The sequence below is a fragment of the Glycine soja genome, chromosome 14 (genome assembly GCF_004193775.1).
Source record: "Glycine soja cultivar W05 chromosome 14, ASM419377v2, whole genome shotgun sequence".
Classification (NCBI taxonomy): domain Eukaryota; kingdom Viridiplantae; phylum Streptophyta; class Magnoliopsida; order Fabales; family Fabaceae; genus Glycine; species Glycine soja.
This window is the reverse complement of record NC_041015.1, coordinates 9,864,933-9,883,292: the sequence shown is the minus strand read 5'-3', so window position 1 is coordinate 9,883,292 and position 18,360 is coordinate 9,864,933. Positions and strand designations below refer to the sequence as shown.

General features: G+C 32.2%; 1 protein-coding gene across 1 annotated transcript; it reads left to right on the top strand.

The window, feature by feature from the left end:
• Nucleotides 1-1,894: 1,894 nt before the first annotated feature.
• Nucleotides 1,895-7,826, top strand: LOC114384973 (cytokinin dehydrogenase 7-like). The gene is made up of 4 exons (XM_028344848.1): nucleotides 1,895-2,671; nucleotides 2,740-3,015; nucleotides 3,943-4,205; nucleotides 7,280-7,826. The coding sequence occupies exons 1-4, from the start codon at nucleotides 1,997-1,999 to the stop codon at nucleotides 7,605-7,607; spliced, it is 1,542 nt and encodes a 513-aa protein (XP_028200649.1). The 5' UTR covers nucleotides 1,895-1,996; the 3' UTR covers nucleotides 7,608-7,826.
• Nucleotides 7,827-18,360: the final 10,534 nt, after the last annotated feature.

The following is an 18,360-nucleotide window of genomic DNA, read 5'->3' as shown; positions in this document are numbered from 1 at the left end:
TGTAGTACAATAAATAGACATGAATTCATAAAGCCGGTAGTCAATTTTCGATGATAGACATTGTTAGTGTTTAAGAAATTCAGTAATAGTGTTTCAAACCCCCCAAAATTGGTTGTTAATAGTTTTATTTATAGACTTTTAATAATTACAGTCGAATTATATGATTTCATACATATACAATGATATTCATAAATACATTGATCTAATACTAGTAACTGACTTCGTATAATTTCTTTACAATTGTGTCAACTAGTACTTCAATTATCAAAAATTATCTTACTCCCAACACTTTCCAATCTCATGTCCCATAATGAAATTATCAAAATTATTAATTCCAATCAAAATAACTTTTTTCCATTACATAATTTAGACAAATTTTACATAATAGAGATAAGAGTATCTTATTCAATTCAAGATTATGTTTTGGAATAATAATAATAATAATAAGTGACAGACATTTGATGTCGAAATGATTATGGCGTCAACAAATCGTTTAAGGGAGTGATGATATCATAATAATTTGATGACAAATAAACTAGCAAATGTTTCCAAAGCAATAATTAACTAATGCATAACTTATAATATATGTTGGTCCGAGCATAGTTATAACTATTTATACTTTATCTGTTTTTTATCTTTTATTAAAATTGAATACACAATTTTTTAAAATATCATATTTAATTCATATTATTTACCTTTCTTATATATTATTTTACCATTTTATACATTATTGTTTCTCTCTTTCTTTGATAAGAATATAATAATATTCATATATAATATTATAATAATGTTTATATATATATATATATATATATATATATATATATATATATATATTAAAGAATTTAAAATAAAAGATAAATAAAATTAATTTTTCTTTAAATATGAAAATGAAAAAATACAATATAATCTTAATTTTTCTACCCTAATTTTTATACATCTTATCATTTTTCATATTTGTCTTTCTTCTTTTGTCACATTTTTTACTGGATCACATTATATGTTTATATGTTATATTTATCACATTATTTTTTATCTCTATTTTTATTTATTTTTTAATTCGTAAAAATCAAATTCAAATTAAAAAAAAGTTATAACTGATGCACACTGCGAAACCTAGACCTCCTAGCGTCTTTAAATACATACTACATTCTTTAGAAGTATTAAAACATCTTTATCCTTTTTATACACGTGACGTTAGGTTTGATTTGCGATGTGCACAAAAATAAATTAATTAAGAGAAGTTCCATGTAGGCACGTACAGTTAACAACACAATCTCTTACATACGAGATATGATAATATTCTATAACGAAAATAAATAAAGCACACTTTAAGATTAAGAATACATTTAACATTAATTCTATCGCCACATTCCGATAATTAATTTTTCTAATAATTAATTCCTAAAAAAGAAACTTACAAACATTTATGAAATATTTGATTTGGTTATTTGTTGTTTTCATTTTAACTGAAAATAAAAATGGTGATAAACATGTGTTTGATTGAATTTCTATTTTTATTTTTAATGAAAATATTTGTTCAAACAAATCAAAAATATTAGAAACAATAAAATCTTGTTTGTAGTGTTTTCAAAATTAAAAACAAGAACCTTATTTTGAAAAAAATAAAAACACGATAATAATAAATTTAATTTTAAACAAATCTAAAAATACATTTCCTTCTAAAAACACATTTTTAATATTTTTATTTCTTAAAAATAAAAAATAAAAATTCAAACCTAATATTTTAAAAATAAAAAATAAAAACAAAAAATAAAAATACAAATCAAACACATCATTAAAATCCTTCTTAGCATCCTACTAATTTCCTTAATTTATGACAACAAAATTCCAAGTAAATCCAAAGCAGTCGCTATTTAAAGCCGAACTTGACCTTCGCCAAAGCACTTCTCACACACAACACCAAAACTCTCAAAAGCTCAAACTCAAACGGTAGTTTAAAAAAAAAACAACCGAAACGAAATCCACTCTCACCATGATAGCGTACCTAGAACACTTCGTGCACGGAAATGACACAGAATCGATGCCAAACGACGACGTTTCGGCTCTCGACGGAGCTTTCCACTTCGGAGCCACCGCCGGAGCCGGCAAGGACTTCGGCGGGATGAAATCCGCTAAGCCTCTGGCGGTTATTCGCCCCGCCGTCGCCGGTGACGTGGCGAGGGCGGTGAAGGCGGCGACGCGCAAGGCGAACCTCACGGTGGCGGCGCGAGGCAACGGCCACTCCATCAATGGCCAGGCCATGGCGGAGAACGGCCTCGTCCTAGACATGCGCGCCATGGAGGACCACTTCACCCTCCTCTCCCTCGACGACGGGTCCCTATACGTGGACGTTTCGGGAGGGGCATTATGGGAAGAGGTCCTCAAACGCTGCGTTTCGGAGTTCCGCCTGGCGCCGAGATCGTGGACCGATTACCTCGGCCTGACCGTGGGCGGAACTCTCTCGAACGCCGGCGTCAGCGGCCAGTCCTTCCGCTACGGCCCGCAGACCGCCAACGTAACAGAATTGGAAGTCGTCACCGGCAAAGGCGAAACTTTAGTCTGCTCCGAATCGCAAAATTCAGAACTCTTCTTCGCCACCCTGGGCGGATTAGGACAGTTCGGCATCATAACACGAGCCCGACTCCCGGTTCAACAAGCCCCCGACATGGTAGGCTAAAACTAGATTTAATACCCCTGTGTTACACAAACTTATCTATCTAATATTTTGCTTATTAGGTGAGATGGATAAGGGTCCTCTACTCAGAATTTGCCCACTTCACAAGAGACGCAGAGTGGCTGGTCACTCTCCCAGAGGGTGACGGTTTTGATTACGTGGAAGGTTTCGTTCTTGTGAACAGTGACGACCCTTGCAACGGCTGGCCCACTGTGCCCATGGGCCCTAACCAATACTTCGACCCGCTTCGGATCCCTTCCGCTGCAGGCCCGCTTCTCTATTGCCTAGAACTTGCGCTTCATTATCGTAACCAAGACCATCCTTCCGCTGTTGATATGGTAAATTCAACTCATTTAACCTTTTTTTTTCTTTCTTCTCGGGGTCTCATTATTCAGCAGGATGTGATGTGTGTACACACTCTCTAGCTGGCGTTTGGGATTTTTGTCTTTTATTGGGGATTGTACGGGTCGGCCACAGTAAACGCCGGGGCACCAATGATGTCTCAGTTTTGACCTAGTGCCTCGCTTACTTTAATAAAAGACTTTAAGCTTATAAAAACCTTCCCTAAAGAAATAAATAAATAAATTTGAATAATAATCTCAATAATAATAAATTGAAAACAAGTAAACAACAGATTTGAAGTGGGTCCCTGGTAAAAAGTCAAATATACGCAGATTTCACCTACACATGTACGAAGTTAAGTCGACGGAGAATGGCTTATTTAATTCATGTCTGGCATAAGGTCCATAGATAACGTCACAGATCAATTCGGGGTTAAGTGTTTGTTTGTGATTTTTTTTTATTTTACTATATGGTTGGGGTGATATGATAATTTAATTTTGTTTTTTTCCATGAAAACGGCAATGGTTTCGTGAAAACTGACTATTCGGTCATAATATATCTTCCATTGGATTTTCTGACACGTCACACCTTCGCCCAAAATAGCCTATGTTTTGCGTTTTAAATTACCAAAGGGGACTGTACCTTGCGTGGCCTGATACCTTAGCAATTAGCACAAAATGGCAATGCGGAGTTCATTAGTGGTTAAGGTTAAAACGGTCATGTTACATCAGTGGGTGCTCCATTGCTCTGATCATTGAGATCTCGCTGACGTTTCGGTCCCCACAGTTCCGAAAATGGCCAAAAAGCCATCATTTTCTGGAATATGTAGGAAAATATGTCAATGTCGTAATACCCCTCCTTCCAATTTTATCTTTTATATCTCAGTGACATGGTTATGTAACTCAGTACTCACTCTTCTTTAGGAGGTGGATAGATTACTTGGACGGCTACGATTCGTCGAGGGTCTAAAGTTCTGCGTGGATGTGACCTACATGGAATTCTTGCTACGTGTGAAGCGTGTGGAGGAAGATGCAAAAGCCAATGGAATCTGGGACGCACCCCACCCATGGCTGAATATGTTCGTCTCCAAGTCCAACATCGCTGAATTTGATCGTGAAGTGTTCAAGAAAATCCTCAAGCACGGAGTTGGTGGCCCCATTCTAGTGTACCCTCTTTTGCGAAGCAAGTAAGTACAATTTTTTACGGTGAATCAAAATATTTCTCATTTTTGGACATTAGGATAAACTTTTTAACCTAATTGCACTTTAGTCTCTCTTTATCTTTATTTTGCATGTGTGGTCCTTTCCTGTCTTTTCCGCAAATTTAGTCTCTTGTTATCTTAATTTTACAACTTAAGTTTATTTGTTAACTTCACATCTAATGTTTTATAGAAATACGTACCATTGGGATGTATTATCATGTCATTATTTTTTTTATTAAACATTAGATGTTAACTTAATAATAGGCAAAAATTACATAGTAAAAAGAATGAAGAATCAAATTTGCTAAAAAGAAACACGGGTAATTAAATTCACAAAATGACAATAAGAGGACAAAAAAAATGTAATTATGTATTTTTATGTGACTTACCTTAAATTTTACAAAAAAAAAAAAAATCAAATTAGAGATTCTTTTCCTGTTCCTTTCATTTGCTTCAATTTCACCACCTATAAATATTTATTCAAGCATTAATGAGTTCCACAACCCAGATTTGGCAAAATCTTTCCTTACCCTTTGTTGAGGGGATAGGAAGCTAGGGTAGCTACATTACAATCACGTCAGACTCTAATTTTAATGCGTTTGTTGGGTTGGTTGTGTGTGTGAGCTTGACCTTGACATGAACTGGTTTATTATTATGATGATGACGAGGTTAAAATTTACTACTAACATGAACTATATCACAACCTTCTCTGGGGTTGACACGCAAGAGGGGTATGGGGCCGGGGTCCCACAAGAGCACCTAGTGTGACCTGTAAGCCACGTAGATGAATCACCTGAGCCCTTAATTTGTTTGCCTCTTCTTGTATTGCATTGCTTGGTTTCACCACAATTGTGTGTATTGTGTGAATTTATTAGGCTGTCTCTTTCGGTCATCATGATAATAGTAAATAAAAAGTATCTATTGTCTTTCTTGAATTTTTTTTTATAGAAAATTTGGTTGGTTATTTATAATAATTTTTTTATTCACAAAATTCAAATTCAAAATTTAATTTAATAGAATCAAATTCAGTTTTATTCAAACTCACAATAAGTTAGTGATTATTTTGTAATTGAACACCATCATGAAATTGTAATTAGTCTATATAAAACACCTAATTAATTATTATGAATAACATGTTATATAAAGAGATTATTAAATAAGACTATAAAGATACTAAAAACAAGATCAGTACAATTGATTTCTTTAACATGTTTTCAGAAATTTGATTATTTGACTATTAGTTTCATAATTTTTAATTATAAAAATACCTTTCTTAAAAAAAAATCATAAATACTTAATAATCCAAGTTTACCTAATAATAATAATTTCTTGTATTATGTGCTTACTGTGGCTTCTGGACCACCAATTATAAACGGGGGGTGGTTAAGATCTTGAGGGTTGGTCATATATATATATTCCACAAAAAAGGTCAAGCCAAAGTGGGACCCGGTGCCATCCCCATCAATTGGTCGTAAGGTAACCTCAGCTCCGCTGTTTCACCACACTGCGGTCGTACCTTTTTACTTTGGGGGTGTCCGTACAGTAGTATGACACCCATTTTTTCCTATTCCCTATTCACTCCTTGCCCGTGGTAGGCGCTTGACCTAACTTGAACTTGTTCCTTTGCATTGGGACACCGTCCTAAGGGGGTGTGGTGTGGGGGGTTAAAATTGATGAATTTAATTTTGTATTTGTTTGGCTTTGATTGAAAATCTTCTCTGACAGAGACTTGATATTTACTCTCAAATTAGGATTGATATAGATAACCCTTATAAACAGAAGTTGAAAACAAACAAACGGAGGTTTGCTAAAACATTTCCACTCTCCCTTTTGCGTTTTATCTATGTTGAGCCGTTAGATTTAATTTTAAAATTCGTACACAACAACTTAAATTGCAAACCAAACATGTTAATTTTTAATTAGATGACATTATAAAATTTCTTTTAACTTTCAATTCATTTACTATTTGCTTATTTTTATAATGAATTGGTTTTTGTTTAAGTATTACTACATAAAAATATTTTTTTGTTAATATAAAGTTAATATTTTGTCCCATCAATGATAAAATGTTTATTTTATAATTATACAACAAATTATAATTTTGAGACAAAAAATATAGTTTTACTTTAAAATTATGTGATAACATTTATAGCAAGTTGCAAGTGTGAACCTTGGCTTCTCTGTGCATGAAACTATTTCCTTTCGTAGTGTCGATAAAGTTGTATTGTTAACTTGTAAAGTCACACAGAAGTGGGGGAGAATTCTGTGTGGATCTGAGAGAAGTGGAGTTTCCCCCATTAATTCCATGCCCAACAACGTATCTTTCATGGTCAGTGTTGCCAATTAGAATGGACAAGGATATTTATTCGCCAACCGGATTACAGCAACACCGGTCTTTGTGTGGACTCTAGAAACGAGATTTGATTTCTGACAGACAAAACAAAATCATCGCCCTTCTGGTTCCACATACACAGGGGAGGGAGGGATTGATTGTGGTGCTCCTTTTCTGGGGATTAGAATTTGATTCTTTTTAAGGGTCCCCCTCCTCCCACCCCACCTTCCCCAATCTGTAACTGGTTCAAGTCATGCGCCAATGAATTGACCCTCATGCATTAATTGCAAATAAAAAATTATATATCATGCACATAGATTACATCAACTATAACTTATACATCATTGAAAAATGAAAAATCCTTAGCAAGAAAGATGAAGTCTAGTTAAAGGAATTAGTTTCTTACAACGTAACTTATCAGTGTCCGAATTCCTACTAAAGGAGAGATATTCACGTTTAGTAAGGACCAATTTCTTACATCATGATGAATATCCTTGTCTGAATTCCTAATAGTAAATGTGTCTGTATTTAGTGAATGAATGTATATGTTTGAAATAGAATTGTCTTCAAAAGAGAATATTAGTGCAAATTAAAAAAAAAAACAAAATGAAATTCCTTAATTGATTAATCAATAATATTTTAAGATAAAGTGATTTTAGTAATGTAGTCATAAGGACCACCCTAATTGATTAATTGTGTTTCCACTTTTTGTTTTATTGTTAATCAGGTGGGATAGTCGACACTCGGTAGTGGTGCCGGACAGCAACATTTTCTACATTATAGCCTTGCTCCGATTTATTCCACCACCCCCAAAGGGACCACCTACAGAACTGTTGGTGGAACAAAACCATGAGATTATTCAGTTATGCTACAACAGAGGCTTTGATTTCAAGTTATATCTCCCTCACTACCAGTCACAGGAGAACTGGATGCGACACTATGGAGATAAGTGGACCAGATTCGTCGAGAGAAAGGCCAATTTTGATCCCTTGGCTATTCTTGCACCTGGACAGAAAATTTTTTCCCGAATCCCTCAAACCTTGTCTATCACATAAATATTATTTAGATTAATATATTGTTTTTTCTTTTTTCTTCTCAACCCACTGTGATCATTTTGTCCTGATTTCATTTTTTTTTCTTCTTTCTCTTGACTCCCCCTTCCTTTTGTTTCTGTCCCCAATCGCTCCAACCATTTACCACACCGTTGTAGCCATATTGTAAATGAATATTTTGGGGGTGAAATTAATATGAATCTCTATCTTTTGCACTGTCAATTAAAAATTCTTTTTTGATATTATAAATGTAAAATATTAATCAATTTCATTGATGATTAATTTCTATAAGAATAAAAAATATGTGACAAATTATCTCTTATGAAGTCTTCCAAACTACGTTTTTTTTTTCCATTCATATGTACATTACTCAAACTTCACACGATTAATTAACAATTTGATTAGTCACAAATCTTAATGAATATTTTGGTGTGAAATTAATATGAATCTAGATCTTTCCACAGTCAATTAAGAATTTTTATTTTATTTTATTTGCCATTATAAATAGGTGTAAAGTATTAACTGATATTGTTAATGATTGATTTGACTTAAAAGAAAAACTTAACTTATCACCTATTACCTCTTTATCAATTTTTTTCATTTACGATACTTGATCCTAAATAATTTAAATTTAGTTTCACTTTAAAACTACACAACGATGATTATGAATTAAAGATTTGATGAGTCACAAATATTTATATAAACCTAAATTAAGCCTATATGGCAATGGGCAAGATCAGAGGCGTTCAAAACTAGGGCTCAGTGATGTTTGACACGCATATATATGTACAGGTTAATTGGTATAATCTTTTGGGGGCATTTTCATCCTATCAAGTAAACTAGATAGTGCTTGTCAACCAGTCCTTTTCCCTTTGTCTCTTCGGATTTTTAATCTTGTGAGAACCTACGTGCCAATCATCAATTCGAACCGCGCACTACATCATGTATTTGTGTCTTATCTGAGACATTATTAACAGGCCTTGAATCTTGATGTTTCAGTTGAAGTTTGTTTCGTCCCTAGCTAGCTCAATCGTGGTTAACAGTTCCTCTTTTTAAATTTAATTTAATTTTTTTATTGGGTCCGATTCAAAAATTAACTCGAAACTGGAAAAAGTAAAACACACATATATAATAAATAAATCTGAAAGTGATGAAGCCACTTGGGGTTTGGAGTTAGGTATATGGGATTCTTTATTCCCTTTTGTAGCTTTTTTCAAGTAAAAAAGTTTAAGTCTAATCCAATAAAACAAGCTAAAATCTCAAGCTTTTCTTTTCTTTGCCCCCTTTGAACTGGTTTCCACAAATCCTCGGGCTCTGCTTGTTGTTTGACGCGAAAATCAAACAAAATCTACTTGGTTTCTTGATTCTCCACTTTGATATATACTATATTCTTTTTTTCTTTCTTTTCTTTTGGTAAGTTTTGTTTGCTTTCGCCTTGTTCTTCTCTCGCTCTGTAATTTTTCCTTCTACTCTTATTAAAAGTAGAGAAAATTAAAGTAGAAAATACTCGTTCGGGGTCCCCTACGTAGCTTTAGAAGGTAATAATAAGATCATGATTTCTTGTAAGAAGCACCACCCAATCACAAAACGTTACGCGATTAGACTCATGCAAAAGTAGCATCTACGTTCTATGATAAACGTGTCATGCACGGACGTGTGTTTATTTTCCTATGTGTATAACACAGTACGGACGCGTAACTCATGCGCGTTTAATACTATCTTACTTACAAGGAAGTTACTTAAAGCTTCCACTTCTATTACCTAGTTTAATCAATCCCTCGCCCCATGTTTGCTTTTTCAAAACAGCCTTTATGCTTCAATATTGCTTTGTTTAGTTTGATAAGAGATGGGAATTTAATAGTATAAGTTAAAGCACTCCTATGAATAGTTTTCTTTAGAGAACTTCCATTATTGTAACTCTTTTTTTAAATTATTTTTATGATTATTGAGAGAGAGACAAGAAGAGAGGCGATAAAACTAGGTAAAATAGCTATATAAATAAATGGTATTTTAGTGCACATAATAAATATTCATTTTACATAATTTAAATTATGATAGTGTTATTTTTTACTATTCATAATTTCTTTTAAATAAACTATTGAAAATCATCATTTTTTATAGGTCACAAATAAGATTTTTTTTATTAGAAATAATCTTATTCGAATGGGATATGATCACTATAAATGATATTATTGTTCTTTCAAGTATTTAATACAATTATATATCAAAAAATTGAATTTAAAATTATTAGTTAAACTAAAATAATTTTGTGTCAGTCGATCTACACGATTAGTGAAAACAATCATGCTCAAGCTTGATAGGATCACTTTATGCGATAATATTTTTCCTTCATGTATTTAATGAAGTTGCATACATATTAAAAACTTAAACTTAAAATCACTAGTTAAAATGAAATAATTCCAAGCCAATTGATACATAAACTTGATGATTCAAAACTCAATTTAAAAATATAAATACAAAAGACAATTTGAAAGAGATAAATAATTAAAAATATCATATATACAAATAAAAGATTAAAAAAAATAATAGTTTGAGATGATCAAAAGACAAATTAGTTAAGTAACTATGAGATTGCGTATACAATACACCTTGGACGGAGATAGAGAGAAGAAAGTAAATATTAAGAATGTGTGGTTGTCACTTTCTAAATCATGTATTATAATCTATAAAATAAGAGTAGAGGAGATAAAAGAAATAAATTAATAAATTTATATGAAAAAATAATAAAAATCTTCTTTCTTATTTGAGAAAAATAATAATTAATCACGCACTCAGAATTATGAGAGGAACCAAGTCCTGGACACATGAAATGAATGCGAATTGGGAAGCCAATGTCACTTCCAACAAAATGTCACTTCCAACAAACAGAGAATAATCACTATCGTAGTGACATTATCTAGCTGAATTCATAAACTCTTGCGATTGTTATCTGTCATTCGATCTATATATACATCCAAAGAAGACAAATTCGTAATGTTCAACACTGTTGTTCGTGCTCAGATTCTCATATTACACTCATTTTTTCTTTTGTCTAAAGCTTTTAATTTCTAATAGTCACTAATTACTTTAATTTATTCACTGGGTCTATTTATTTTACTAGTATTAAAAATAATTTTGTTATTTTTTTCATTCAAAAAGACTCTAACTTTTTTAAAGGGGAAAAAAAGACTCTAACTTTAAAAAAAATAAAAAGTAAATTCTTTGCCACCTAAATTACTAGTTTGACGTTGAAATGCGCCAACTTGTGTTGTGACTCTTATATTTGATTTGGGACATAAAGGTGAGGAATTTAATGGCAATATGAAATGGAATATATATACTCCCACAAAGATTTTAATTTCTGCAAATGCATGGGATAATACTTTTTAATATATAATTATTTAAATTTAAAAATTAAAAGTATTTTATTATACTTTTATCAAATTAAATTATTTTTTAAATATTAAAATATTGTTTAATATAATTTAAAATTGAATATAATAGTATAATTTATAAGAATAATATTTTAAAAACAATATAATTTGTTAAAACTTAAAATAATAAAAAAATGAATTTGAATTTTAAGATAATAACATAGTAAAAATTATTAATATATTTAATTAAATATATATGTCCAATTCAATTTTTTTATATTATTAACATTTGAATTAGAAATTTCATTTAGACCTATCTCATATTTATTTATTCAATAATTAATTTAGTTAATTTGTTTTAAAAATAAATAAATTTATTATAATATTTAAAATTTATTATTTCTTAGAATAAAAAATTATTTAATAAAATTTAGATAAAAATAGAAAATAAATATTTAATAATTATATTATTTATATTCTTAGGCTTGCGGATTAGCTTGGATCACAACTAGCCACAACTCGTTTAAGGTGGCCAAGTCATATCGAAATCTTTTCTTCAATTATATTTTACTTCCATAACAAGAGGCATAGAAAGAAGGGACATGTAATACTATCTCCCTAGCTTGGTTATTGGAGAATAAAATGTCAAATATTGGTGAAAGTAGATAATTAGATGCTCATCCTTTGATAAATTGCTTTATCTTAATTTGATTGAGTCATTTCGTATTAATAATAGATAATTATTAAATAAATCATTAACATGATATTAAATTAATTAGTTTTATTTCATGTGATCTACTATAGTCTTAAGAGTCTCAGAGGTCCATTGTATCATCTTCTAATTGAAGGTGCTAAAGATGAAGGTATCTGATATGAGAAAGGGGTAGGGGAAGAAGAGGGGAGATTATGTACTAAGATCTTTGAATTGCAAGTTGGTATGTGAATTGGTAAAATAATAATGCTTAAGGAAAAAAAAATCTAATCAAAAGTGTAGTGTTAAGTCAAAAAAGACATTTATCTCTTAAGACAAATTAGGATCATTAATTATTTTGATTAGATGTAAATAAATATAAAGATTAAAAATTGTGTTTTATATGATATCAGACCATGCTTCATAATCATGTGTCTGAGTTTTTAGATGATATGATATCAGACCATGCTTCATAATCCTGTGTCTGAGTTTTTAGATGAAAGCAAGTTCAGGTCATGATCAGATACAACATTTAAGATAATTAGATGTTCATCCTTTCATTGATAAATTGCTTTATCTTGATTTGATTTTCAAGTCTTTTTGTATTAATAATAGATAATTATTAAATAAATTATTAACATGATATTAAATTAACTAGTTTTATTTCATGTGATCTACTATAGCCTTAAGAGTCTCAAAGGTTCATCGTATCATCTTCTAATTGAAGGTGCTAAAGATGAAGGTATCTGATATGAGAAAGGGGTAGGGGAGGTTATGTACTAAGATCTTTGAGGTGCAAGTTGATCTATGAATTGGTAAAATAATAATGCTTAAGAAAAAAAGTATAATCAAAAGTGTAGTGTTAAGTCAAAAAAGGCATTTATGTCTTAAGACGAATCAAGATTATTAATTATTTTGATTAGATATTAATAAATATAAAGATTAAAAGTTATGTCTTATATGATATCATACCATGCTTCATAATCTTGTGTTTGAGTTTTCAGATGAAAGCAAGTCCAGGTCATGATCAAATACAACATTTAAGATAACTTTAACAACTTTATTTGATATTTTGTGTTTGAGATATGTTTTGTAGGAACTGTTTCAAAAGAAATTCTCCTAGGATCTAAAAGAATAAATGACTTTTAGTGTTGATTGTTGTCAAACAACATCAAAAGACATGCTCTATTGTGACAAACTTTCTTTGACTCAAAGGAAGTGGTTTTTTGTTGTAATACTCAACAAGAAAGCCAACCAAAGTGGTTTCTCAACATAAAGAAGTATTCTAAAAACCATAAACATCATATGCAAGCTCAAGTGAAGAAATATATCTGTTTAGAGACAACAAACACTTGAAGATGAAGACCTATAAATAACAGAAGCTTTGAAGACATGGGTTACCAACCTACGCACTAACATTCAAATTCTATTGAAAAAAAGCTTTTTATACATATTTTTTTTTTGTAAAGTTTGCAAAAGCTCTCAAAATACCTTGAACACCTTGAGAAAAAAGACTAAATGCTTAGATTTCATATCCATTTGCAAGACAATTAAGAGTTAGTCAATGTGCAACAAACCACAAATCTTTTGATTTGTTTAAAGTCAACAATGGCTTGGTAGGACATAAAATACTGAATTGTTTAAGCTTTGTTTTAAGAGCCAAAAGTGGCAATGATAAATATTTGTAACTTTGTGAAGTTAGTGGAACTTGGTGGTTACACGAGACGAATCAGTATAAATCCTTGTGTCTTATATGCTTTTATTTTTCTTCTATTTTAAGTTGACATAGAGTTTGAATTTGATTTTGTTTGAAAACTCTTTTAGTTTTTCAAAAAAATTGTTGATTGAACTTGCATTTGAGAAAATTTGTTATTTGTCTTACGAAATTATATTTCAAACAATAACTTTGTTTTCACGAAAAAAGCTTTAAAAATTCTTAAAATCACAATTCAACTTCCCTTCTTGTGATATTTACCTTTATATATAAAAGTTATTCTTTTTATTGGCTCCAATGTAGATTACTCACCCTCTTAAACAAGAGCACACCCACAACATATATCTAATCACTACTAGAAAATGGTGATATTATGCATCGCTTTACATCAATTCGTTAATAACTAATGTAAAAATTTGAACCGATGCTATTTTCAAAACTAAAACCAAACATGCTACATCAATTCTATTTGAACCAATGTAAAATTAAACACTACATCAGTTCAAATTAGAACCGATGAAAATATGGCATTTTACATGAATTTAAATTAGAACCCATCTAATATGTGATTTTAAAAAATCACCTCAATTTGAACTCTCGTGCTTTACTTCTTTGCTCAAGCCATGATTTCAAAACCCTTTGTGAGCCTCCATTGCCACCACTTAGCCATTTCCTCACCACCACATTGCCCCACCTCATTGTGACACCATCCTTACATATTAGCACACCCTCACGTCATCATGTGTAGTCATCACCACCTTACGCCAAACCCTTCCACTTACTTCAACGACAATGACCTCCCGAAAGTGTTCCAAACACTTGGACGCCAACAAACTCCACCATCATAGCAGCCTCTATGACAAACCCTCTCTCACGAGTATTATTATGCTCTACTACAACAAACCTCTACCACCTTCACTGCTATTGATGCATCTCCATTGACCACTTCACACGGGTAATTTCTATTGCTTCATTGATTTACGACATTATTTCCCCTTCATTTTGCTTGCTTCATTTACACTTTGTATTGGTTTGGTTCTATTTCTGGTGCACATTGTTAGGATTTTGGTTCTATTTATTGGTCAGGTACTAGTTCTGGTTCATATTGTGTTGCTCATCGTGTTTGGCTTATTTGTGTACTTTGGTCTTTTTTTTATTAACAAAAATGGGTGTAACACAATAACAGTAAAATTCATAAACATAGTAGAATTTAGATTACAAACATGAATTGGAAGCTAGTCATTGATAATATTTAGTTATAGTGACTTTTTTTTGTAGAAAATTAAGTTCACAAAAATGTTTTATAGTGGTACGTAATGAATAATAATTGTAAACATTAGAGAGATTACTAAAAACATGACCCCCAAAATTGTGGAACTTCCAAGCATCAAAGATGAAGATCTGATGAAGTTTTCCAATAGGTTTTGATGAAGACAAAGCCAACAAGTGAAAAACACTCTCAACAAAGTCAACTCAAAACTAAAAACAGAACATGTAATGAAGTCAAGGTTCAAGATCAAAATTGAAGGATAAGAGTTTATGTCTTAGGTATGTCTTGTAAATTCTTCAAGTATCACTTAGACTAGCATCAATAATCCGTCTAAAGCTCTAATAATCAATCTAGGTCACTACGTGATAAGTCATAAGACGAATACGAACCCTTAATTGTTTTGATGTTATGCAAATAAATATTAAGTTTCAAAGTTTATGTGTGATAGCGTGCAAATGAATATGTGTTAACTCTACGTCTTATTTATCAAATGATAGCAGATAGACATTGATTGAGTTTGTAATATTTATGATCAATTTAATGTTTTTTTCTTTTGATCCTTTGTGCAAGGAATGTTTATTATTCTTCATAGGATACTAGTAGCTAGGGGTAATAATCAAGCTTGTTATTTTGAAATCAACCAAAGAAAACTCACTTTGAAAATAAACCAAACTTACAAATACGTGTGGCATACTTTTGACCGTAAACTTGTTCAAATTAGTCGAGTTCGAGTGAATTGGGTTACGAGTAAGTCCAAGTGGGTTTACTTTTTTTAAAACAGCCAAATAATAATATTGATATAAGCAACGAGTAGAGGTATAAGTTATACCCTACAACTACGAAGAAATACAACAGTTGATTCCAACAGATCATGAGTGTGGATACCAATGATATCATATTTCAGGATTCATATTAACCAAAATACTACGTAACCAACACCACCCGAAGTCATAAAAAGTTATTAAATTCCTTCACCTACCCCATGTAAAGTCATCCCACATTAAAAAATTAGTGTACACTAAACGGTGTCTACTATAAACATGTTGGATCCTTCACAAACATAATAGTGGTTGGGACTGCCATTCAAAAAATGATGTCGAGAATTTCCTTCCTCGAGCTTTCCACCACCTCCAAGCACACAGAATGATGTTATCAAAGAGCTTGTTAAGATCAACTCTTCCATTGTTAAAAACCACATTGTTTCCATAATAACCAGATGGCTGATATCCAAATAAGCCACTAGTTATTCTTACGATCAAACCCCGACACCATGCCACAATGTTGCCCCCAATGAATGTTCAGATCAACTGGAAGTACAGTAGTGACTGTTAGAATTCATGTCTCATGTGACAACATGTGACTTATGTAGGGACCATGGTTGTTAAAATCACGCTTTAAGTCGTGAAACCGTACGATTTTACGATTCCACCAAGGGTCGGCGAGTTGAATCGGAAGTAGAATTGAAACCGGAATAGACTTATCTGATTTAGCGCAGACTCGGGCGAGTTTAGGCAGACTCGCGAGTTTGTGACGAGTCCGCGGGTTTACGAAATTTTCAAACGACGCCGTTTTGAAGCTAAGCTACTCCTTTACTCGCGAGTCGCGACTCCGTGCTGTGCTGAAGCTAAGCTACTCATCGTCGTTGTTCTGCTTTGAAAGCCCTCAGTCGCATCGTCATTGCTGGCCCTCAATCGCGGTCCTCGTTGTCGCTAGTCCTTCATCCTCCGTCATCGTCGCTGCCTCTCTGGTCCTCACTCGCGCTCCAAACTTTGCTTCATGTCACGACACTAAGGTAATTTCTCCTCTGAGTCCTCTCCTTTCATGACCTCACTCTGCAACTACAAGGCTTCTCATGAGCTGTTAGATGCCTCTGGTTGATTGTGCATCTTCCACTGTGAGGTCTTGGGTTTTTAGTTTTTTTACTGTTGACTTAACAGTGAGCATTTTAGTGATCTTTGTGTGATTCGATTTTAATTATGCATCTTCGTTGATTGTGTGATTCGATTTTAATTGTGCATCTTCCACGGCTTGATTGTGCTCGCAACACCAATGACTATCATCATTCATTTTGCTGGACATGCTGCTTCGAAAAGAATGCAGAACATGGCAGAACATTTCTAGTTTCAGCTCACTTGTATTTTTATTTTACTTTGGCAATTTTGAATGACCTTTATACATGGCAGTTCAGCTCTTTTACTATAAATAAGCCAATGTATGCATAACATCTCTGTTTGAATAGCCTAGAGCATCATTGTAAGGAAAGAATAAGCAACTCAGCCAAAAAAAAAGTAAAACTTAATACTTTTTGAAAACCTTTAGCTCTTCCATATCACTTAGACTAGTACGAGGGAGACCCTTCCACATTGAATTCATTATTGTACATTGAGTTCAATTCTTATAGATACATTGAGTTCATACCCTTCCACATAGTTCAATTCTTTATGTATAATACTGTTTGCAATGGTTTTTCTATCAACATGGTTTCGCTACATTGCCCACAAGCTCGAATACTCCTTCTCCCTCAGCTGGAAGGTTCTTCTTCCCTTCCTTTACTCTCTCGCCCTTTTTTCTTCTTTAAATTCTACTATTTATGGGTTGGTTTTTTATTATAATTTTATTCTTCCTGATAATAGTCACTGGTAGTCATTTATATTTGTTGTAAATTTTTCCTACTTTTAATTTGCGCAATTCCTGCTTAATAAAAGAAAAATAGAAAGCGGTGTGCTTGTATGTTACCCTTGTTTATTATTTGGTGGAGAAATTTCATTTGTGGGAATATTTGGATTTTATGAAGAGGGAAAGAGATTAGAAGTGAAATTTAAATTTTCTTGGCTGTCAAATGTTATGGTGTTTTGCATAGTGTGTTCGTAATGTTTTAAGTCTAGTGGCAGATCATGCTCGATGGTCGTGTTAGAGGATTTTGGAACTGTTTGTAACAGAAAAGATTTGGAATGGAATGTGATTCCTCTTATTGATTCTCAATCTGATATATATACAGGTTGTTTACAAACAGCTCTAACATTCCAAAATTAGTTTCCTCAATTTATGATATTTACTCATAAACCTGATCAGGAGTTGAAACACCATTGATGAAGAGGGAAAGAGATTAGAAGTGAAATTTAAATTTTCTTGGCTGTCAAATTTTATAGTGTTTTGCATAGTGTGTTCGTAATGTTTTAAGTCTAGTGGCAGATCATGCTCGATGGTCGTGTTAGAGGATTTTGGAATTGTTTGTAACAGAAAAGATTTGGAATGGAATGTGATACCTCTTATTGATTCTCAATCTGATATATATACAGGTTGTTTACAAACAACTCTAACATTCCAAAATTAGTTTCCTTAATTTATGATATTTACTCATAAACTTGATCAAGAGTTGAAACACCATTGATTGGATCAGCAAATTCGGCCACAAGTTCATTAGCTACCTAAATATAACCACAATCCACATTGAATTTTTAAAAAATAAACTAGGAATAAGTACTACATTTGAGGAATTCAAACCTGAATTTTTGTGACAAGTTGAATTACAAAGAAAGACATGAAACACACATTCTTACTAGTGGTTTTTTTTTTCAGTTTTAGAATATCTATCTTCAGAAAACATTTGCTTACAATACAACTTGTTGGAAACTGTTAAATATTCTAGGACGTTTCATTTTATCATTTTATGGTTATTGCTTTTACATCAAATCTCTCTCTGAATT